This window comes from Nerophis lumbriciformis, linkage group LG29, assembly GCF_033978685.3.
Source record: "Nerophis lumbriciformis linkage group LG29, RoL_Nlum_v2.1, whole genome shotgun sequence".
In the NCBI taxonomy this organism is placed as follows: Eukaryota; Metazoa; Chordata; class Actinopteri; order Syngnathiformes; family Syngnathidae; genus Nerophis; species Nerophis lumbriciformis.
Genome location: NC_084576.2, coordinates 5,703,935 through 5,724,752, shown reverse-complemented (window position 1 = coordinate 5,724,752; position 20,818 = coordinate 5,703,935). Strand labels below are relative to the sequence as shown.

Sequence of the window (20,818 nt, the reverse complement as noted above, 5' to 3'; positions counted from 1 at the left end):
CATGTACAATACTCAATACTTGGTTGGAGCTCCTTTTGCCTCAATTACTGCGTTAATGCGGCGTGGCATGGAGTCGATGAGTTTCTGGCACTGCTCAGGTGTTATGAGAGCCCAGGTTGCTCTGATAGTGGCCTTCAACTCTTCTGCGTTTTTGGGTCTGGCATTCTGCATCTTCCTTTTCACAATACCCCACAGATTTTCTATGGGGCTAAGGTCAGGGGAGTTGGCGGGCCAATTTAGAACAGAAATACCATGGTCCGTAAACCAGGCACGGGTAGATTTTGCGCTGTGTGCAGGCGCCAAGTCCTGTTGGAACTTGAAATCTCCATCTCCATAGAGCAGGTCAGCAGCAGAAAGCATGAAGTGCTCTAAAACTTGCTGGTAGACGGCTGCGTTAACCCTGGATCTCAGGAAACAGAGTGGACCGACACCAGCAGATGACATGGCACCCCAAACCATCACCCAACCATGCAAATTTTGCATTTCCTTTGGAAATCGAGGTCCCAGAGTCTGGAGGAAGACAGGAGAGGCACAGGATCCACGTTGCCTGAAGTCTAGTGTAAAGTTTCCACCATCAGTGATGGTTTGGGGTGCCATGTCATCTGCTGGTGTCGGTCCACTCTGTTTCCTGAGATCCAGGGTCAACGCAGCCGTCTACCAGCAAGTTTTAGAGCACTTCATGCTTCCTGCTGCTGACCTGCTCTACGGAGATTTCAAGTTCCAACAGGACTTGGCGCCTGCACACAGCGCAAAATCTACCCGTGCCTGGTTTACGGACAATGGTATTTCTGTTCTAAATTGGCCCGCCAACTCCCCTGACCTTAGCCCCATAGAAAATCTGTGGGGTATTGTGAAAAGGAAGATGCAGAATGCCAGACCCAAAAACGCAGAAGAGTTGAAGGCCACTATCAGAGCAACCTGGGCTCTCATAACACCTGAGCAGTGCCAGAAACTCATCGACTCCATGCCACGCTGCATTAACGCAGTAATTGAGGCAAAAGGAGCTCCAACCAAGTATTGAGTATTGTATTTTTCATTTTCATACTTTTCAGTTGGCCAACATTTCTAAAAATCCCTTTTTTGTATTAGCCTTAAGTAATATTCTAATTTTGTGACACACGGAATTTTGGATTTTCATTTGTTGCCACTTCAAATCATCAAAATTAAATGAAATAAACATTTGAATGCATCAGTCTGTGTGCAATGAATAAATATAATGTACAAGTTACACCTTTTGAATGCAATTACTGAAATAAATCAAGTTTTTCAAAATATTCTAATTTACTGGCTTTTACCTGTAATTCCTGTCCTCGAAGCATCTCGATAGACGTTACAATAATTGAATGGTGTTCAATTGAACGGTGTTGACGAACACCGTTAGGGCCGCTTGTTGTCACTGTCACTCAGAGTTGCATTGCAAAATTATATAGAATAATTGTGTTTATTTTTGTTTAGAATTCAGATGGGATTTGATTTGGTGCGCGGCATATATTTGCTGTGCGCAGAGGACGCTTGAGCAGTGCGCAATTGCGCATGCGCGCACCTTAGAGGGAACGTTGGTCACAACTGTTGTGTCCTTGAGCAAGACACTTCACCCTTGCTCCTGATGGGTCGTGGTTAGGGCCTTGCATGGCAGCTCCCGCCATCAGTGTGTGAATGTGTGTGTGAATGTGGAAATAGTGTCAGAGCGCTTTGAGTACCTTGAAGGTAGAAAAGCGCTATACAAGAATAACCCATTTACCATTTACCATTTAGTGCTTAAATAAATAAGTTCATAAAATAGCTGAATTAATAATATTAATACATGTTTCTTAACTAAACTGACAATAAATCATTTCAGGTGCTTACTATGAGGTCTGTCACACCACTACCGCCCCCTGGGCCCTATTCGAAAAACAAATACATACAGTAACACAAAAACAACCTGTCTCTGTGATCACTATAAGTGTATAAATAATAATATACAGGACTGTCTCAGAAAATTAGAAGTCCTTTATTTTCTGTCATGCAATTAAAAAAACAAAAATGTCATACATTCTAGATTCATTACACATCAACTGAAATATTGCAAGCCGTTTATTATTTTAATATTGCTGATTATGGCATACAGTTTAAGAAAACTCAAAAATCATATCTCAAAAAATTAGAATGTTTTCTCAGTAAAAAAAAAAAAGATTTAAAACAGCAAAACAAAATCAAATATTTAAAAATGTCAATTAATGCACTCAGTACTTGGTTGGGAATCCTTTTGCACGGATTACTGCATCAATGCGACGTGGCATGGAGGCAATCAGCCTGTGGCATTGCTGAGGTGTTATGGATGCCCAGGATGCTTCAATAGCGGCCTTTAGCTCATTTGCATTATTGGGTCTGGTGTCTTTCAGCTTTTTCTTCACAATACCCCACAAATTCTCTATGGGGTTCAGGTCAGGGGAGTTGGCAGGCCAATGGAGGACAGTAATGCCATGGTCAGTACACTAGTTACTGGTGGTTTTGGCACTGTGGGCAGGTGCCAGATCATGCTGGAAAAGGAAATCATCATCTCCATAGAGCTTTTCAACAGATGGAAGCATGTAGTGCTCTAAAATCTCTTGGTACACAGCTGCATTGACTCTGATGAAACACAGTGGACCAACACCAGCAGCTGATATGGCTCCCCAAACCATTGCTGACTGGGAACTTCACACTGGATTTCAAGCAACTTGGATTCTCTCCAGCCTTCCTCCAGACTCTAGCGCCTTGACTTCCAAATTAAATACAAAACTTGCTTTCGTCTGAAAACAGGACTCTGGACCACTCTGCAACTGTCCAGTGCTTCTTTTCCATAGCCCAAGTCAGACACTTCTAGAGATTTTACAGCACTACATGCTTCCATCTGTTGAAAAGCTCTGTGGAGATGATGATTTCATTTTCCAGCATGATCTGGCACCTGCCCACAGTGCCAAAACCACCAGTAACTGGTGTACTGACCATGGCATTACTGTCCTCGATTGGCCTGCCAACTCCCCTGACCTGAACCCCATAGAGAATTTGTGGGGTATTGTGAAGAAGAAGCTGAAAGACACCAGACCCAATAATGCAAATGAGCTAAAGGCCGCTATAGAAGCATCCTGGGCATCCATAACACCTCAGCAATGCCACAGGCTGATTGCCTCCATGCCACGCCGCATTGATGCAGTAATCCGTGCAAAAGGATTTCCAACCAAGTACTGAGTGCATTAATTGACACTTTCAAATGTTTGATTTTGTTTTGCTGTTATAAATCTTTTTTTTTTACTTGGTCTGAAAAAATATTCTAATTTTTTGAGATAGGATTTTTGAGTTTTCTTAAGCAGTATGCCATAATCAGCAATATTAAAATAATAAAAGGCTTGCAATATTTCAGTTGATGTGTAATGAATCCAGAATGTATGACATTTTTGTTTTTTTAATTGCATTACAGAAAATGAAGAACTTTATCACAATATTCTAATTTTCTGAGAAAGTCCTGTAGTGTTAAATAAATCAGTCCCTTGGGCACAAAACTGAAATTAATACAGCTCTCCAAAAAGTGCACTTCTGCTGCTATTGGAACATTCTTCTGGGGTCAATCAGTGTGGCCTCCTCCAGGAATGACTGCACGTTCTTGTCCTGGGGGGAAAATGAGGGACACACACAGCATAGAATTAGGGGGGGAAATTAGCTGAATGTGAAGACTAGGGTGTCTGTTATTAAGTCTTTAGCATTTAGTATGTGGAATTAAATGATGGAATGGATTAAGTAATGAAGTTAAACATTGTACTGATATGATCCACTTTAAGAGGTTGTTCAAATTCATAGTGCTTACAAAGTACAAAGAAGAATTATGAGAAATACTTTCAACCTTATTGAAAATAAGATATTATTCATCTCAGTATATTAATAATGACTGAATTAATTAATTACATATTACAAAACTGTTGTACTGTATATACTAATTCACAGATGTTATTTTATTATAAAAAGGTCAGTAAAGGATGTATTTATTTGTAAACGCTATGAAGTGGGAAAGGGGTAGGATTAAATAAGCTTTACTTCTTCCTACTCCTTTTCGGACATGATATGAAACTGTGATGTGTACTCAGTGGCCTAGTGGTTAGGGTGTCCACCCTGAGATCGGTAGGTTGTTAGTTCAAAAATGGGACCTGTTGCCTCCCTGCTTGGCACTCAGCATCAAGGGTTGGAATTGGGGGTTAAATCGCCAAAAATGATTCCCGGGCGCAGCACCGCTGCTGCCCACTGCTCCCCTCACCTCCCAGGGGGTGAACAAGGGTGATGGGTCAAATGCAGAGGACAAATTTCACCACACCTGTGCGTGTGTGACAATCATTGGTACTTTAACTTTAACTTATGCGGTAAGTGTGTTCATGTACGAAATAAACTAAAGAAAGAAAGAAAAGCACTAGTTTATTAGACAGACCTGCAAACTCTGTAGTGGTGTAGGCTATAAGATACCGTTAACGTTATCAGACACATACAAAGAGGCTAACGTTAACGTTAGCCATTGACTATGCTTAGGTAACGTTAGTCTAGCTAACATTATTGCAGTCCTGGTTGACATAAGAGGTAACGTTATTTTAGCCTAAAGGCTACGAGTGAGCAGACATGGAAATGAACCGGCAACAATTAACGTTAGTTACTCACCAGCACTATCACTGGAATTGGCGCTGCAGGTTTGAAGCAGAGGAAGAGGAGCGTGCTTCGTCATCTCTGTTGCTGCTTCTCCACGACACCTTTCTCTAACCTTCAGGTTATGTACAGCCTGAACATGTTTCAACATGCTTGTTGTGCTTCCCCCCCCTTACATGAGAGCGAAGCCTGGCAATAATTGCAGATAGCCGTTACCTCGTCGTATTTTTTTGTAAAATAAAGCCATGCCTTGAGGCGTTTCTTCCGGCATTGTTGTTGCTGCTTTTTTTTTTTTTTTTAACCTTTATTTATAAATTTCAATTACAAACAGACGAGAAACAAAAACAGTACAGAACAGTACAAAAACAGTACAAAATAGCGCCAGGGGGGTTGTAAATTCAAAGTAACTAAAATGGAATACAAAAAATTATATATATAATAAACCTTGTTGCTGCTTCTGTATCTGCCGCCTGATGACTGAGCTACGTCATTTCCTGAGATGTGTCACAGGGCATTTCCTGTGGGACGGGCATACGTTCCCAGGGATTCGAATAAAGAACCAACTCTTTTTCTTTACTATAGTGGCCTCGATAACGGGAACCAGTTCTCAAAACGGGATTCGAGTCCATGGAATCGGTTCTCTTCTTATCGAACAACCGGGAGAACCGGTTTCGATCATCATCCCTAGTCGCGGATCAGGTGATGCACGCACATAATATAATTATAATGGGGGATTTTAATCTTCATATGAATACCCCATCACACACTCCGTGCCTGGCGCTCCAGACTATAATTGATAGATGTGGTCTTACACAAATAGTAAATGAACCCACGCATCGCAACGGTAAGACGATAGATCTAGTCCTTGTCCGGGGTGTCACCACTTCCAAAGTTATGGTACTCCTGTACACTAAAGTAATGTCCGATCATTACTTTATAAATTTGAAGTTTTGACTCATTGTCAACAAGCTACTAATAACCACTGCTTTAGCAGCCGCAACATTAATTCCGTCACAACTATGACTCGAAGCCTGGCAATAATTGCAGATAGCCGTTACCTCGTCGTATTAAATTCTTTATTTATAAATTTCAATTACAAACAGACGAGAAACAAAAACAGTACAGAACAGTACAAAAACAGTACAAAATAGCGCCAGGGGGTTGTAAATTCAAAGTAACTAAAATGGAATACAAAAAATGATATATATAATAAACCTTGTTGCTGCTTCTGTATCTGCCGCCTAATGACTGAGCTACGTCATTTCCTGAGATGTGTCACAGGGCATTTCCTGTGGGACGGGATACGTTCCCAGGGATTCGAATAAAGAACCAACTCTTTTTCTTTACTATAGTGGCCTCGATAACGGGAACCAGTTCTCAAAACGGGATTCGAGTCCATGGAATCGGTTCTCTTCTTATCGAACAACCGGGAGAACCGGTTTCGATCATCATCCCTAGTCGCGGATCAGGTGATGAACGCACATAATATAATTATAATGGGGGATTTTAATCTTCATATGAATACCCCATCACACACTCCGTGCCTGGCGCTCCAGACTATAATTGATAGATGTGGTCTTACACAAATAGTAAATGAACCCACGCATCGCAACGGTAAGACGATAGATCTAGTCCTTGTCCGGGGTGTCACCACTTCCAAAGTTATGGTACTCCTGTACACTAAAGTAATGTCCGATCATTACTTTATAAATTTGAAGTTTTGACTCATTGTCAACAAGTTACTAATAACCACTGCTTTAGCAGCCGCAACATTAATTCTGTCACAACTATGACTCGAAGCCTGGCAATAATTGCAGATAGCCGTTACCTCGTCGTATTAAATTCTTTATTTATAAATTTCAATTACAAACAGACGAGAAACAAAAACAGTACAGAACAGTACAAAAACAGTACAAAATAGTGCCAGGGGGTTGTAAATTCAAAGTAACTAAAATGGAATACAAAAAATTATATATACAATAAACCTTGTTGCTGCTTCTGTATCTGCCGCCTAATGACTGAGCTACGTCATTTCCTGAGATGTGTCACAGGGCATTTCCTGTGGGACGGGCATACGTTCCCAGGGATTCGAATAAAGAACCAACTCTTTTTCTTTACTATAGTGGCCTCGATAACGGGAACCAGTTCTCAAAACGGGATTCGAGTCCATGGAATCGGTTCTCTTCTTATCGAACAACCGGGAGAACCGGTTTCGATCATCATCCCTAGTCGCGGATCAGGTGATGCACGCACATAATATAATTATAATGGGGGATTTTAATCTTCATATGAATACCCCATCACACACTCCGTGCCTGGCGCTCCAGACTATAATTGATAGATGTGGTCTTACACAAATAGTAAATGAACCCACGCATCGCAACGGTAAGACGATAGATCTAGTCCTTGTCCGGGGTGTCACCACTTCCAAAGTTATGGTACTCCTGTACACTAAAGTAATGTCCGATCATTACTTTATAAATTTGAAGTTTTGACTCATTGTCAACAAGCTACTAATAACCACTGCTTTAGCAGCCGCAACATTAATTCCGTCACAACTATGACTCGAAGCCTGGCAATAATTGCAGATAGCCGTTACCTCGTCGTATTAAATTCTTTATTTATAAATTTCAATTACAAACAGACGAGAAACAAAAACAGTACAGAACAGTACAAAAACAGTACAAAATAGCGCCAGGGGGTTGTAAATTCAAAGTAACTAAAATGGAATACAAAAAATGATATATATAATAAACCTTGTTGCTGCTTCTGTATCTGCCGCCTAATGACTGAGCTACGCCATTTCCTGAGATGTGTCACAGGGCATTTCCTGTGGGACGGGCATACGTTCCCAGGGATTCGAATAAAGAACCAACTCTTTTTCTTTACTATAGTGGCCTCGATAACGGGAACCAGTTCTCAAAACGGGATTCGAGTCCATGGAATCGGTTCTCTTCTTATCGAACAACCGGGAGAACCGGTTTCGATCATCATCCCTAGTCGCGGATCAGGTGATGCACGCACATAATATAATTATAATGGGGGATTTTAATCTTCATATGAATACCCCATCACACACTCCGTGCCTGGCGCTCCAGACTATAATTGATAGATGTGGTCTTACACAAATAGTAAATGAACCCACGCATCGCAACGGTAAGACGATAGATCTAGTCCTTGTCCGGGGTGTCACCACTTCCAAAGTTATGGTACTCCTGTACACTAAAGTAATGTCCGATCATTACTTTATAAATTTGAAGTTTTGACTCATTGTCAACAAGCTACTAATAACCACTGCTTTAGCAACCGCAACATTAATGCTGTCACAACTATGATGACTCTTGCTGGCCTACTGCCTTCGGTAATGGCGCCATTCCCAAATTATGTGGGCTCTATCGATAACCTCACTAACAACTTTAAGAATGCCCTGTGCAACACCATTGATAGTATAGTGCCGCTTAAGCTAAAAAAAAAAAAAAAAGGCCCCTAAAAGGCATACCCCATGGTTTACAGGAGAAACCAGAGCTCTTCAACTATCATGTAGAAAGCTGTAACGCAAATAGCGTGCAACTAAACTTGAAGTTTTCCATCAAGCATGGAGTGATAGTTTAATAACTTATATTAGCTAATACTAATTACTACTCCAATCTCATCCGCCTCAATAAAAACGATCCTAAATATTTTTTCAGTACAGTAGCATCACTAACCCAACAAGGGACTCTGTGGGAACTGAGCCGAGCCACACTTGTGATTTAGGGCTATATAAATAAACTTTGATTGATTGAATAAAATGTGTCATTTTTTGCGCTTAAGACTTCTCTATGACTTTAGCTCCAGACTTCTTCTGTTTGTTTGTTTGATATTGTCATTACTGCCACAGGTGGTGGGAAAGTGTATTAGGCCCATATGGACCACAGCTAAGAAACTGATTTTTTTGGCGGTCCTCTCGGGTGCAATCGAGGCCCAACAATCAATCCATGTCCTTTATTTAAAAACCCTTTGAGATGATCTCTTTTCCAAGAGGGCAGCAACACAAAGTTACTGAAATACATATAAGAACAACAAAAACACCACAATTAAAACAAATAATGACTTGTATATCAAGTATTCACATAAAAATGTGATGGGTCAAAATAATGTATAAAATGTTTCAGTAAAAATAGATTAGAAAGAGTTTCTCGATCCTTTAAAATGGCCTAGAATTCCACCAAAGTGATCAGCTCAGGTAATCTCCGATCCTTTTGTAAATTATTCAAAGACCATGGAGCAGCAAGTCTAAAAGCCTTTTGTCCAAGATTTGTGTTGGCTTTAGGAGCAAACATGCTAAGTACAGGTAAAAGCCAGTAAATTAGAATATTTTGAAAAACTTGATTTATTTCAGTAATTGCATTCAAAAGGTGTAACTTGTACGTTATATTTATTCATTGCACACAGACTGATGCATTCAAATGTTTATTTCATTTAATTTTGATGATTTGAAGTGGCAACAAATGAAAATCCAAAATTCCGTGTGTCACAAAATTAGAATATTACTTAAGGCTAATACAAAAAAGGGATTTTTAGAAATGTTGGCCAACTGAAAAGTATGAAAATGAAAAATATGAGCATGTTCAATACTCAATACTTGGTTGGAGCTCCTTTTGCCTCAATTACTGCGTTAAAGCGGCGCGGCATGGAGTCGATGAGTTTCTGGCACTGCTCAGGTGTTATGAGAGCCCAGGTTGCTCTGATAGTGGCCTTCAACTCTTCTGCGTTTTTGGGTCTGGCATTCTGCATCTTCCTTTTCACAATACCCCACAGATTTTCTATGGGGCTAAGGTCAGGGGAGTTGGCGGGCCAATTTAGAACAGAAATACCATGGTCCGTAAACCAGGCACGGGTAGATTTTGCGCTGTGTGCAGGCGCCAAGTCCTGTTGGAACTTGAAATCTCCATCTCCATAGAGCAGGTCAGCAGCAGGAAGCATGAAGTGCTCTAAAACTTGCTGGTAGACGGCTGCGTTGACCCTGGATCTCAGGAAACAGAGTGGACCGACACCAGCAGATGACATGGCACCCCAAACCATCACCCAACCATGCAAATTTTGCATTTCCTTTGGAAATCGAGGTCCCAGAGTCTGGAGGAAGACAGGAGAGGCACAGGATCCACGTTGCCTGAAGTCTAGTGTAAAGTTTCCACCATCAGTGATGGTTTGGGGTGCCATGTCATCTGCTGGTGTCGGTCCACTCTGTTTCCTGAGATCCAGGGTCAACGCAGCCGTCTACCAGCAAGTTTTAGAGCACTTCATGCTTCCTGCTGCTGACCTGCTCTATGGAGATGGAGATTTCAAGTTCCAACAGGACTTGGCGCCTGCACACAGCGCAAAATCTACCCGTGCCTGGTTTACGGACCATGGTATTTCTGTTCTAAATTGGCCCGCCAACTCCCCTGACCTTAGCCCCATAGAAAATCTGTGGGGTATTGTGAAAAGGAAGATGCAGAATGCCAGACCCAAAAACGCAGAAGAGTTGAAGGCCACTATCAGAGCAACCTGGGCTCTCATAACACCTGAGCAGTGCCAGAAACTCATCGACTCCATGCCACGCCGCATTAACGCAGTAATTGAGGCAAAAGGAGCTCCAACCAAGTATTGAGTATTGAACATGCTCATATTTGTCATTTTCATACTTTTCAGTTGGCCAACATTTCTAAAAATCCCTTTTTTGTATTAGCCTTAAGTAATATTCTAATTTTGTGACACACGGAATTTTGGATTTTCATTTGTTGCCACTTCAAATCATCAAAATTAAATGAAATAAACATTTGAATGCATCAGTCTGTGTGCAATGAATACATATAATGTACAAGTTACACCTTTTGAATGCAATTACTGAAATTAATCAAGTTTTTCAAAATATTCTAATTTACTGGCTTTTACCTGTATGTCCTGCGTCCAGAAACACTGGTGTAGAAAGTCAACCTGGGTGAACTTTAGAGTAGTCAGTACAGAGTTTGTTATAGCAGTATGTATTTACTATCCACTAAAAATTAGTCAATTATTGTTTAAAAAACTGCAACAAGTGAGTAAAGTTAATTGTGTCCATTACTTTGACGTCCCTACACGTTGGTTAAACTCGAGAAAAAGAAGGGATATGATCGTGCTCTGTTGACCATGTCACAGTGTATGTTGCAATTGGATGAATCGCAGCTCCCCAGTACCAGCAGCACTCGTGCATCCCTGAACTGTGTCGCTCGACGAGCCGAAATGATCCTGCTACTCACTTGGGCTCAGTCTGGTCGTCGTGATGAGAGATCGTGAATAAAGTACAATCGTTTTGCTTGAGAAGAGGCAGCAACTCTACCAATCAATCAATCAATCAATCAATCAATCAATCTTTATTTATATAGCCCTAAATCACAAGTGTCTCAAAGGGCTGCACAAGCCACAACGACATCCTCGGTACAAAGCCCACATACGGGCAAGGAAAAACTCACCCCAGTGGGACGTCGATGTGAATGACTATGAGAAACCTTGGAGAGGACCGCATATGTGGGTAACCCCCCCCCTCTAGGGGAGACCGAAAGCAATGGATGTCGAGTGGGTCTGACATAATATTGTGAGAGTCCAGTCCATAGTGGATCCAACATAATAGTAAGAGTCCAGTCCATAGTGGGGCCAGCAGGACACCATCCCGAGCGGAGACGGGTCAGCAGCGCAGAGATGTTCCCAGCCGATGCACAGGCGAGCGGTCCACCCCGGGTCCCGACTCTGGACAGCCAGCACTTCATCCATGGCCACCGGACCTGTGCCCCCCCCCCCCCCTCAAGGAAAAGGGGAGCAGAGGAGAAAAGAAAAGAAACGGCAGATCAACTGGTCTAACAGGGGGGCTATTTAAAGGCTAGAGTATACAAATGAGTTTTAAGATGGGACTTAAATGCTTCTACTTCGGCGCTTCGCTGTAGGCAAGACAAACAAAAGATCAAAGTGTCTCATTTTGTCGCTTTTGCATTCTATCATGAAGACAGTGCTGCATGCTGTTATGCCTCAGTACACTCAATAAGTTTTTTTGTACCATGACTAGGTAATGTTGTTTGGATTGTGTCATGTAAGTTAATGCTGTGCTTTTGTACTTTTAAGGGTAATTGATCTGATTTACTCACTTTGTCCACAAGTCAAAGTGAAAAAGCTTTGTTGAAATGATGATGTCTCCTGGGCCAAATTGAAGAGGCTGGCGGGCCGCAGTTTGGACACCCCTGCTTTAGACCGTCACTGTATATGTTAGAATTAATGTTTCCCTCCATGGCCAGCGCACTCGTGGGGCCCCGGTCAGTGTTCTACAACCACCATGTTTGACTGTAGGCAAGACAGTTCCATGTTGTCAGGGGGTGTCAAACTCTTTTTAGCTTAGGGGCCGTGTGGAGGAAAATCTATTTCCATGTGGGCCGGACTGGTAGAATCATGGCACGATAACTTAAACATAAAGACAACTTCAGATTGTTTTACTTTGGCCAAAAATAGAGCAAGCACATTCTGAAAATGTAGGTATCACAAATAATCCTCTATGCAAAACACTTTGAGTTAGTTGAGAATTCTGAGGAAAAGATTGGTGCAGTTTCAAAAACACAACAAATGACACAATAAACTTGTCTGTGTTTTTACAAAACCATTAAACTTTAAGTCACACCCTATCTTGGATTGAACAAAATACTAAATAGATAATAAATAACAAAAACCCTTGTAGGTATCAAATACGGTCCATGTATCTTTTTTGGTTTGGGATAGAAAATAATTTAACATAAAAATAAATGTTTCCCGTTTTTTTGTTTTGGGAATAAAAAACTGAAAATGGATCGTTATCCATTATCCCAATTTTGTAATGTGTTTGAAAATACTAATTAAAACAGTGGAAATCTATTTTCTCTATTCCGCGTTCAATGTTTGTAGATATGGTAGATTGCACATATGAATTGTCTCTTTTCCGTGTCATCGATGAGTGACCTGGAACAACAACAACAACAACAACAGAAGAGCCATGTTTGCCTGCTCATTAGAGAACCAATACATGTGTCACTTTCTCTGGACATTAAAAAAAAAATAGAAGGCAACCGTTTTTGTTTTTCATTATCAAACCAAAAAACAAAGTTGATTTTCATGTTGCATTATTTTTCTACTTCAAACGAAAAACGGACGGACCCTTTTCAAGAGGATTGAGTTATACGTCCACTCTATTTTTTTGGACATTTTGGGGCAACAAGGGTGCCAAAGCATGACGTATTCGAATCAGAGGACGTAATGCACCAGGTTTTACGTTTCGTTTTTGTCTATGGGTTCGAGCCGCAACCACTGTCTACCTCTTACTTGGCCGCGTTATAAACCGTGTGCTTGCCTAGCAGAATTGCTATTGCGACATCCGGTGGATTTATTTGGAACAGCAGTTTCTTTCATGAAAAATTGCAGCTCAGTTCCATACTTCGCAAACTCATCTCGTGGAATAAACCTGTTTGCAAGCCTGATCCGGCGCTCGGGGCGTAGGTTTGACACCCCTGATTCAGACAAAACATTTATTTTCAGTCAATCAATCAATCAATCAATCTTTATTTATATAGCCCTAAATCACAAGTGTCTCAAAGGGCTGCACAAGCCACAACGACATCCTCGGTACAAAGCCCACATACGGGCAAGGAAAAACTCACCCCAGTGGGACGTCGATGTGAATGACTATGAGAAACCTTGGAGAGGACCGCATATGTGGGTAACCCCCCCCCCCTCTAGGGGAGACCGAAAGCAATGGATGTCGAGTGGGTCTGACATAATATTGTGAGAGTCCAGTCCATAGTGGATCCAACATAATAGTAAGAGTCCAGTCCATAGTGGGGCCAGCAGGACACCATCCCGAGCGGAGACGGGTCAGCAGCGTAGAGATGTTCCCAGCCGATGCACAGGCGAGCGGTCCACCCCGGGTCCCGACTCTGGACAGCCAGCACTTCATCCATGGCCACCGGACCTGTGCCCCCCCCCCCCCTCAAGGAAAAGGGGAGCAGAGGAGAAAAGAAAAGAAACGGCAGATCAACTGGTCCAACAGGGGGGCTATTTAAAGGCTAGAGTATACAAATGAGTTTTAAGATGGGACTTAAATGCTTCTACTGAGGTAGCATCCCTAATTGTTACCGGGAGGGCATTCCATAGTACTGGAGCCCGAATAGAAAACGCTCTATAGCCCGCAGATTTTTTTTGGGCTCTGGGAATCACTAATAAGCCGGAGTTCTTTGAACGCAGATTTCTTGCCGGGACATATGGTACAATACAATCGACAAGATAGGACGGAGCTAGACCGTGTAGTATTTTATACGTAAGTAGTAAAACCTTAAAGTCACTTCTTAAGTGCACAGGAAGCCAGTGCAGGTGAGCCAGTATAGGCGTAATATGATCAAACTTTCTTGTTCTTGTCAAAAGTCTAGCAGCCGCATTTTGTACCAACTGTAATTTTTTAATGCTAGACATAGGGAGACCCGAAAATAATACGTTACAGTAGTCGAGACGAGACGTAACGAACGCATGAATAATGATCTCAGCGTCGCTAGTGGATAAAATAGAACGAATTTTAGCGATATTACGGAGATGAAAGAAGGCCGTTTTAGTAACACTCTTAATGTGTGATTCAAACGAGAGAGTTGGGTCGAAGATAATACCCAGATTCTTTACTGATTCGCCTTGTGTAATTGTTTGGTTGTCAAATGTTAAGGTGGTATTATTAAATAAATGTCGGTGTTTAGCAGGACCGATAATCAGCATTTCCGTTTTCTTGGCGTTGAGTTGCAAGAAGTTAGCGGACATCCAATGTTTAATTTCATTAAGACACGCCTCCAGCTGACTACAATCCGGCGTGTTGGTCAGCTTTAGGGGCATGTAGAGTTGGGTGTCATCAGCATAGCAATGAAAGCTAACACCGTATTTGCGTATGATGTCACCTAGCGGCAGCATGTAAATACTAAAGAGTGCAGGGCCAAGAACCGAACCCTGAGGAACTCCGCACGTTACCTTAACATAGTCAGAGGTCACATTATTATGGGAGACGCATTGCATCCTGTCAGTAAGATAAGAGTTAAACCACGACAAGGCTAAGTCTGACATACCAATACGTGTTTTGATACGCTCTAATAAAATATTATGATCGAAGTATATATATATATAGTAAGTATATATATATAGTATTTTCAGTGAATACTATAGTGCTATAAAAGTAGTTTCTATAGTATTGTTCTAAGGAAAAGGAATTTCCAGAAAAGGATCAGCATTCATGATCATCTTCTGACACCTTTCTGTTCCATCATCCCTGAAGATTGGAAGAAAATTGGCTGAAAATTGTGGCGTGTGGAAAGTTTTTGATGTGACTTCAACTATCTCAAGCACCCTGCTTTGGATATAATCCAAAATCAATAGTGTTCTCCCTTTGCTGTAGGCCACTCACTGATACAAACTTTGAATGTTTTTGGGTCAAGGCCACAAAGTAAGGATCAGCATGACGTCCTGAACATGACTTCAAGTTCTGTGATTAAGATTGAAACCTTATTTGGGACAAAGCACCACTTGTCCTGCTTTGACCCAAACTGTCTGGCTTTTTGCCGCTGGTCTTTTCTGGGTGGTTAAACATGAATTTAAAGAAATATACAGCTGGAGAAGAAGTAAACTTCCTCTCGCTCAGCCACTTAAAAGTTCCAAATCCACACCATGGACTGGAGGACTTCCATTTTCTGACATTATTTTCTATCAACTTCTTGTTTAGACTCTCCAATGGGCTAACAGATGTTCCTCTTCTGCTGTGTCAGTGCCTTTTTATGTGTTAGCGTGTGTGAACACGTGTCTTTTTTGTCTCTCACGGCTCCCATGATGCATCTTAATCCCGCTAATCGTAATTCCACTGAGATGTTGGGTATAATTACAGTTAGGGATGGTTTCCTGTGTCTTGCCACTTGTAATCCACGATCCTAACACCATTGCTGCTGTGTGGGTGACCCCTCGCGGCCCCCCATCCTCCATCACGTCGCCTGTCAAACTCGTCTCCCGTCTTTGTTTGAGATTCAATCCTCTAGCGATGACTCATAAGACTTTGTTCAGATGTATCACATCATGACCAAGCCTGTGTGCTTTTAATTCCAAACTTGACGGTCCTCTGCTGTCAGGTCTTCCAAAGGGCATGCAAGTTCCAAAGGGGATGATCTAGTCTTAGCTTGGATTTTAGTTTTGAGGCTGTCACCAGTAGAATGTCATGGGGTATCATTTGGTTTAGGGTTGAGGGTTTGAGGTTGATGTTGAGATTTGACGTTAGGGTTGTGAATTTTGGATTAGGATTAGAGTCAGGGTGTTGGGATTAATTGTAGGTGTTAGGACTGGGGTTTGGAGCTAGGGCTGCGGTTGGGATTGGTATGGTAGGCTCCTTATTGTCATTGAACAAGTCAGATCTTCCACAGGGCATGGTAGTGCCAAAGAGGATGATCTATTCTTAACTTGATTTTAGCTTTGAGGCCGTCACCAGTAGAATGTCATGGGGTAAAATTTGGCCTAGAGTCGGGGTTTTGAGGTTGGTGTTGATGTTAGCCTCTGACATTAGGTTTGTGGATTTGGGGTTAGGATTAGAGTCATGGGTTGTGGTACGGGTTGGGATTAATTTTAGGTGTTAGGACTGGGGTTTGGGGATAGCGTTGCGGTTGGCATTGGTATGGTATGGTATGCTCTTTATTGTCATTACACGTGTACAACAAAATACATTTTTCCCCACAAACCCGTTCAAGATTAGACAAACATTGTACAGGTAGAGAAAGAGACTGTGTCAGATGGCAACTACGGCGCTCTGTAAAAGGTGAAGAAAAAGGTAGACGCTGGGGGAAGATGAGTAAAAAAAGGTCTCAGACTTGGCTCCTATGGGGAGAGGGTGGCACAGACTGGGACTGAGGAAAAAACTTGAATGCCGATAAGCACAAAAACATTTTACACAGAAACCACAAGACTTGCAACAGGAGGAATCCGGACCGGCATCCGGTCCGAAGCTGCCAGCCACTACGACGGTGCTTCGTTGTTCTTCATACCACATGGGGTGAAGCGGTGGCAAAGGCGTGGGGTTGGGGTAGGGCTATGTGTGCATATGTAACCATGGTCCACGGTGTGTGTGTTAAGTCTGTAGGCCTGGGGTCGCTCCACAAGCGGTGGCAAAGGAATGGATTTGATCTTTCCATGTGTTGTTGACAGAGAAGGACTTTGTTTCATCTTCACTGCACTGTCCTCGGGGGGGAATCCTGAAACAACAACCTTGCCACATTGCAGCCAGGAAAAACAGTCAAGATTAGAATGGTTGTGTTTGAGCCAGCAAAAGCAAATTAAACATTTCCATCCGTAATTGTCTATTTCTGGTCCTCAAATTCGTCCTGCACAGCAGATGGTCCAATGTTATAAAGTATGAGTGTCCACAGTTCTGCCCTCATCCTCCAATCCTTTGTGGCAGCCTTGGGGTACCTTGAATGGCTGCTATCATCTTCCAACAGTACAACGCTTACTCTGTCTTTTTATCATGATTCCGAATAGTTAGATATCGTCACCGTCCTTGTCCGAAAGGGTCGCCAGGAACGTGACACTTCTCTCCTCCCAAGAGTCCGTCGTGTGTCCAGCAACAACCGTTCGGGCAGGACAGGTCCAGGTTACCCTGAATTCGAGATCTTGTCAATTTTGTTGAGAGGCCAGTTGAACAATTCCATTTCTTAGATCGTGCAATCAGAGGCAACTAGAAAGTTAAACAAGACAAAAGAGACATGTGAGTTGGTGGTTAGGTGTGGGTTTTTTTTGGAAACACTTCCTAGCTACCTAGAGCACTTTTGTTGAGGTAATATAGCGCCTTCAGATGTAATTAAAGCTGCAAGCAGCGTTGTTCGGGCCCGCGTATTTGGCAGGTGCTAGTCCTAAGTGTCCCAATACTTTTGTCTACTTTTAGTCTGAAGTGTCCCAAGACTTTTGTCTAGTGTACCTACCTTGTCTGCATTGTGTGGGCACGCTGGTGCTTCCTGCTTTTAAGCAGCCATCTTAAAAAAACAGCATTGCAGCAGCATCAGCGCAGCGGGTCTTTGAAGGGTCATAAAATCAAAACCGGAGCAGTTAATTAAAAAGCGCTTCTGTTGTTGTAATCGCAAGGGTTCAATGTCTCTCCTGTGTTAGTTTGAAGGCGAAACAACAAACGCGCTCAGAGGAGTTCGTTTTTGAAGGAAGGTGACTGGTTTTTACAAAAAATTTGTTTTGAAGGGGGAATAGCAAACTTCCTGTTGATTTTTGCTGGGGGTAGTCAATTTATGAAATGTAGGTCTAAGTGAGACCTACGGAGAGGTTTTTGTTTCATGTCTCTCCGACCTTCCCAGTGGGAGTTACAGGCAGTTTTGTAATTTTTTTCTTCCGAGGAGCAGTTTTTTTATCAGTTTTATTCAAAAATTGCTGTAGAGGGCAATTTTTAAATTTGGGGTTAGGTTTCTTTATTAGATCGCAATTTTTGCCAGTCCTGATGTGTGCGTTGAGTTCGGTGAGTTTTGAAGCGTGTTAAGGGGGTCAAATTACAGCTCAAAGAAGCAAAACTGACTGTTTTTAGTACGTTTTTGTCTTGAAGGGGGAATTGCCAACTTCCTGTTGATTTTAGCCCGAGGATGTACAACTATGAGAACTAGGTCTAAGTCAGACCTACATAGAGGATTTTGTTTCATGTTTTTCCGACCTTCCTAGTGGGAGTTACAGGCAGTCTAGTTTTTTTTTCCTAGGGGGCGCTAGAGCGCAATTTTGAGTTTTGAGGTTTGGTTTTTTGATAAAAAGTTTTGCCGTATATTACTGATGTGTGTGCAAAATTTGGTGAGTTTTGAAGCATGTTAAGGGGGTGAAAGTAGTGCGCAAAGCTGCGGAAGAATAATAATAAGAAAGAATTAAAGCTGCAAGCAGCGTTGTTCGGGCCCGCGTATTTGGCAGGTGCTAGTCCTAAGTGTCCCAATACTTTTGTCTACTTTTAGTCTGAAGTGTCCCAAGACTTTTGTGTAGTGTACCTACCTTGTCTGCATTGTGTGGGCACGTTGGTGCTTCCTGCTTCTAAGCAGCCATCTTAAAAAAACAGCAGTGCAGCAGCATCAGCGCAGCGGGTCTTTGAAGGCTCATAAAATCAAAACCGGAGCGGTTATAAAAAAAGCGCTTCTGTTGTTGTAATCACAAGGGTTCAATGTCTCTCCTGTGTTAGTTTGAAGGCGAAACGACAAACGCGCTCAGAGGAGTTCGTTTTTGAAGGAAGGTGACTGGTTTTTACAAAAAAAATTGTTTTGAAGGGGGAATAGCAAACTTCCTGTTGATTTTTGCTGGGGGTAGTCAATTTATGAAATGTAGGTCTAAGTGAGACCTACGGAGAGGTTTTTGTTTCATGTCTCTCCGACCTTCCCAGTGGGAGTTACAGGCAGTTTTGTAATTTTTTTCTTCCGAGGAGCAGTTTTTTATCAGTTTTATTCAAAAATTGCTGTAGAGGGCAGTTTCTTTATTAGATCGCAATTTTTGCCAGTCCTGATGTGTGCGTTGAGTTCGGTGAGTTTTGAAGCGTGTTAAGGGGGTCAAATTACAGCTCAAAGAAGCAAAACTGACTGTTTTTAGTACTTTTTTGTCTTGAAGGGGGAATTGCCAACTTCCTGTTGATTTTAGCCCGAGGATGTACAATTATGAGAACTAGGTCTAAGTCAGACCTACATAGAGGATTTTGTTTCATGTTTTTCCGACCTTCCTAGTGGGAGTTACAGGCAGCGTAGTTTTTTCTTCTTCCTAGGGGGCGCTAGAGCGCAATTTTGAGTTTTGGGGTTTGGTTTTTTTATTAAAAGGCAATTTTCGCAGGTCCTTATGTGTGGGTCAAATATGGTGAGTTTTGAAGCATGTTAAGTGGGTCAAATTAGTGCTCGAAGAGGCGGCGGAAGAAGAAAGAAAGAAAGAAAGAAAGAATAATAATAAAACCTTACAATAACAATAGGTCCTTATGTCCCATTGCATAAGGACTCCCTGTGGGAGTCCTTTTGCAATGGGCCATTGCGGGCCCTAATAAAACGAACGAATAACAATAGGTCCTTATGTCCCATTGCATAAGGACTCCCTTTGGGAGTCCTTTTGCAATGGGCCATTGCGGGCCCTAATAAAAGGAATGACGTCATGCTGTATACATTGTGACTAACGAAAGTATTCCCCATGTCTCCATAGCAACTGCTGAGGGAGATGCAGCAGATGGCCAGCCGGCCTTTTGCCACCATAAACGTTGCCTTGGAGACGGACGAGGAGCCGCCCGACCTGATAGGAGGAAATGTCAAGGTGAGGTCTCCCGCACGGCCCTCTCGTAGAGAGAAATGTAGGAATTGTTCAGGTTGTTTGTGTGAGACAACAGCCCATCTAAGTGATTGATTTGGACCATACGGCTGTGAAGACGGCACATAGCAAAAGTAAATAAAGCCTGAACAACAAATGATGCGGCTGCTGTTTGGACCATGTGCAAGTTCTCTACAAAGTCTTCTTCTGCAGAACTTTGACGAACCAGCAGATGTTGTTTGTTGGAATCAAAACTGAATATAAGTTGTTGGTTGCTGAGGGAGTTTTAGCTCAGACATGCAGCCCGCTTTTGAAATCCAGCATTGATGTCATCATTTGGAGCAGGAAATGACAGGTTTAGGGAGATCACATGTCAAGTGTCCTGATGCTTTTAACCATCGTGTTAGAGTCATCTCATCAATAAAAGTTTGACTCAGATTTTAAATTCGAAAAACAAATCAGCAGCGTCGTTCAAAAAAGCTTTTATCAATTACGCCAAATAGCGAAAGTGAAACCGCTTCTATCAAGACATGATCTTGAGAAATTAATCCACGCTTTTATCTCGACTCGTCTTGATTATTGTAATGCCCTGTATGTTGGCATTAGCCAGGCCTCCCTCGCCCGCCTGCAGCTCGTGCAGAACTCTGCTGCTCGTCTGCTAACACAGACCCGCAGACGTGAGCACATCACCCCTATTTTAGCGTCCCTTCACTGGCTCCCTGTGCGTTACCGAATACATTTTAAACTCCTTTTATTTGTTTTTAAATGTCTAAACAACCTGGCGCCAACCTATCTCTCCGACCTCCTTCAGCCTTACTGCCCCACCCGATCCTTAAGATCAGCCGAT

At 42.3% G+C, this 20,818-nt stretch overlaps 1 protein-coding gene across 1 annotated transcript in view; it reads left to right on the top strand.

The window, feature by feature from the left end:
• The window catches only part of atrn (attractin), a 323,662-nt gene that overhangs the window by 255,257 nt on the left and 47,587 nt on the right, over positions 1 to 20,818 (top strand). Inside the window, exon 27 of the mRNA XM_061925143.1 lies at positions 19,870 to 19,977. Coding sequence (XP_061781127.1) covers positions 19,870 to 19,977 — 108 coding nt within the window. The remainder of the gene's footprint in view (positions 1 to 19,869; positions 19,978 to 20,818) is intronic.